This window comes from Arachis ipaensis, chromosome B02 (genome assembly GCF_000816755.2).
Source record: "Arachis ipaensis cultivar K30076 chromosome B02, Araip1.1, whole genome shotgun sequence".
NCBI lineage: Eukaryota > Viridiplantae > Streptophyta > Magnoliopsida > Fabales > Fabaceae > Arachis > Arachis ipaensis.
Genome location: NC_029786.2, coordinates 15,845,895 through 15,848,019, shown reverse-complemented (window position 1 = coordinate 15,848,019; position 2,125 = coordinate 15,845,895). Strand labels below are relative to the sequence as shown.

The window sequence follows — 2,125 nt, the reverse complement described above, 5'->3', positions numbered from 1 at the left end:
AAGAGTTATGATTTATGATTTAAAATTTAAAATAAATAAAATAACTTTAAAAAATTAGTTAATGTTGGTTGAAAAAATTAACTCCCTAATATTACTTAAATGAGAATTAAGGTATTAAAATATTAGAATTATATCAAAATTTAGGGACAATAAAATAAGTGTATTAACATATTGAATGATAGTTTGATGTAAAAAGAAACCCCTTCGTTTTATAGTTTTCGTCTTTTAAGGTTACACATGAACTAGGATTAAAAAAAGATTGTGTATAATATATAATATGTTTTCTTTCAGTCATTAGGGCACTTTTTCAACTAAATTTAAAAGGAAAAAAAAAATTACTCTAACTTTCTTTGAGGTTACACGATATGATTTTATTATTATACATGACATCCATTGCCCATTGCTTTGAAATACCATTATATTAACTTTTCATAAGATTCAAAAAGTACTACACATTTGATATCTTGATTTTTCTTAAGAAAAAAGAAATTAACGTGATACCAACCTCTCTTATAAGCATACTACGCATTTTAATAATTTTTATAGCCACCTATATATAATTATATATCTTTATTGAGGAAGTATTGGGAGCCAATGGAATAGTATAGGAATGTTCGATTCAGTAGGATATCAGATGTTTATTATCCCTATTATTTGGATGATTATTCTGGATAGTATGATTATATTGTGTTTGAGAAATTAGTAGTATTTTATCCTAAATGTTCATTTTTTAATTCATATTGGGCCAAATAAATAGCCCATTATACACATTGTACAAATACTCCATTAGCTCTCTAGCAGGGCTCATCTTTATTATATGATACAAGAACACAAAACCAACTATAGTTAAGTAGTTAGAGATTGTGTACAAGATTCATAATCTAAACATATTGTATTCAACTCTCCACAAGTTATATTTTGGAATTATTATTAGCACTCCATGTAGTTTAACTAAAGTTGACCAAATTCCTTAAAAGAAATCAAGGTAAACATGACAAATAAAAGTTTACTAAATGCAATGAAGAGTATTAATATGTTTAAAAAAAATGAGTGGAGTGTTTTTTAAAAATTAACTTGTTATTATTAAAAGTAAAATATTATAAATTCTAAATCTAAACCATTGATATAAAATATAAGAGTTTATTTATCTTATGGCCACATGTTAAGTTTACAAATTAAAAAAGTTTTCATTGAAAATATATAAAATTTAAGCTTTTAATGCATTTGTTTTATCGATAATATTAGGGAGGCAAAAAAAAGTTAGAATTTATTTTATTTAGCATTCATTAATTATTTTAAGTAAATTCTGATTGTTTTTTACTATTTTTTTTTCTATTACTAAATATTTTCGTTATTTTACATTCGTTAAATGAAAACAGTTAAAACTTTTTACTAACAGTAAGCTTATCATGTATTCTCAGGGCATATGTTAGCTAAACCCAAAATATAATAAGTGAAGATATAGATTTGTTTAATTAACAAGAAATGCAACACCTTTTTACTTAATAAAAAATGTTTAAAAAATAAACCAAATATAATACCACATGAGCTTAAGATCAAATAAATATAAATAAAGAGTACCTGCATATTAGAGGATAGTCCTGAGGCTTAAGAGGACCATCTTGAAAATCAAAAGCAATGGTATCCCTCCAATTTGCTGCTTTAGAAACAAAGAGATCACCATTGCAATAAAACCTCACCTTCACCTTATGATCCCTTGAATACCACTCTTTCTTGACCTCACTAGGTTGCTCATGGAATTCTCTTATCACATTCAACAATTCATCCATCACACTAATTGGGACCCCATGATTCACCATTTGGAAAAAACCCCACTTTGATGATGCTTCTTTTATCTCACTCACTATGTTAGACCTTCTAATTATCCCATCATCATTATCATCATCATAGCCTTTAAGATCTATCACAGGAACATTGAGGCATAATGATGATGATGATGATGGGTTTTGTAGAGTCTCTTCTAAATGTATGAGGAATCTTGGCACTTTCATTACACCAGAATCTAATAGACCTTTGACACCAAGTTTGGTATCATCAAATTTCTTTATTTCCTTAGCTCTATCATATTGAACATCATCATCATCAAAGGAAGACATAGTTTTTT

The 2,125-nt window shown here is 26.8% G+C and overlaps 1 protein-coding gene and 1 long non-coding RNA gene across 2 annotated transcripts in view; one reads left to right on the top strand and one right to left on the bottom strand.

The window, feature by feature from the left end:
* Window positions 1–2,119, bottom strand: part of LOC107625064 (1-aminocyclopropane-1-carboxylate oxidase homolog 1) — a 4,499-nt gene extending 2,380 nt beyond the window's left edge. Inside the window, exon 1 of the mRNA XM_016327613.2 lies at window positions 1,582–2,119. Within this exon, the coding sequence (XP_016183099.1) occupies window positions 1,582–2,117 (536 nt within the window). The 5' untranslated portion in view covers window positions 2,118–2,119. The remainder of the gene's footprint in view (window positions 1–1,581) is intronic.
* The window catches only part of LOC110268738, a 9,581-nt gene that overhangs the window by 6,213 nt on the left and 1,243 nt on the right, over window positions 1–2,125 (top strand). The window lies entirely within an intron of this gene.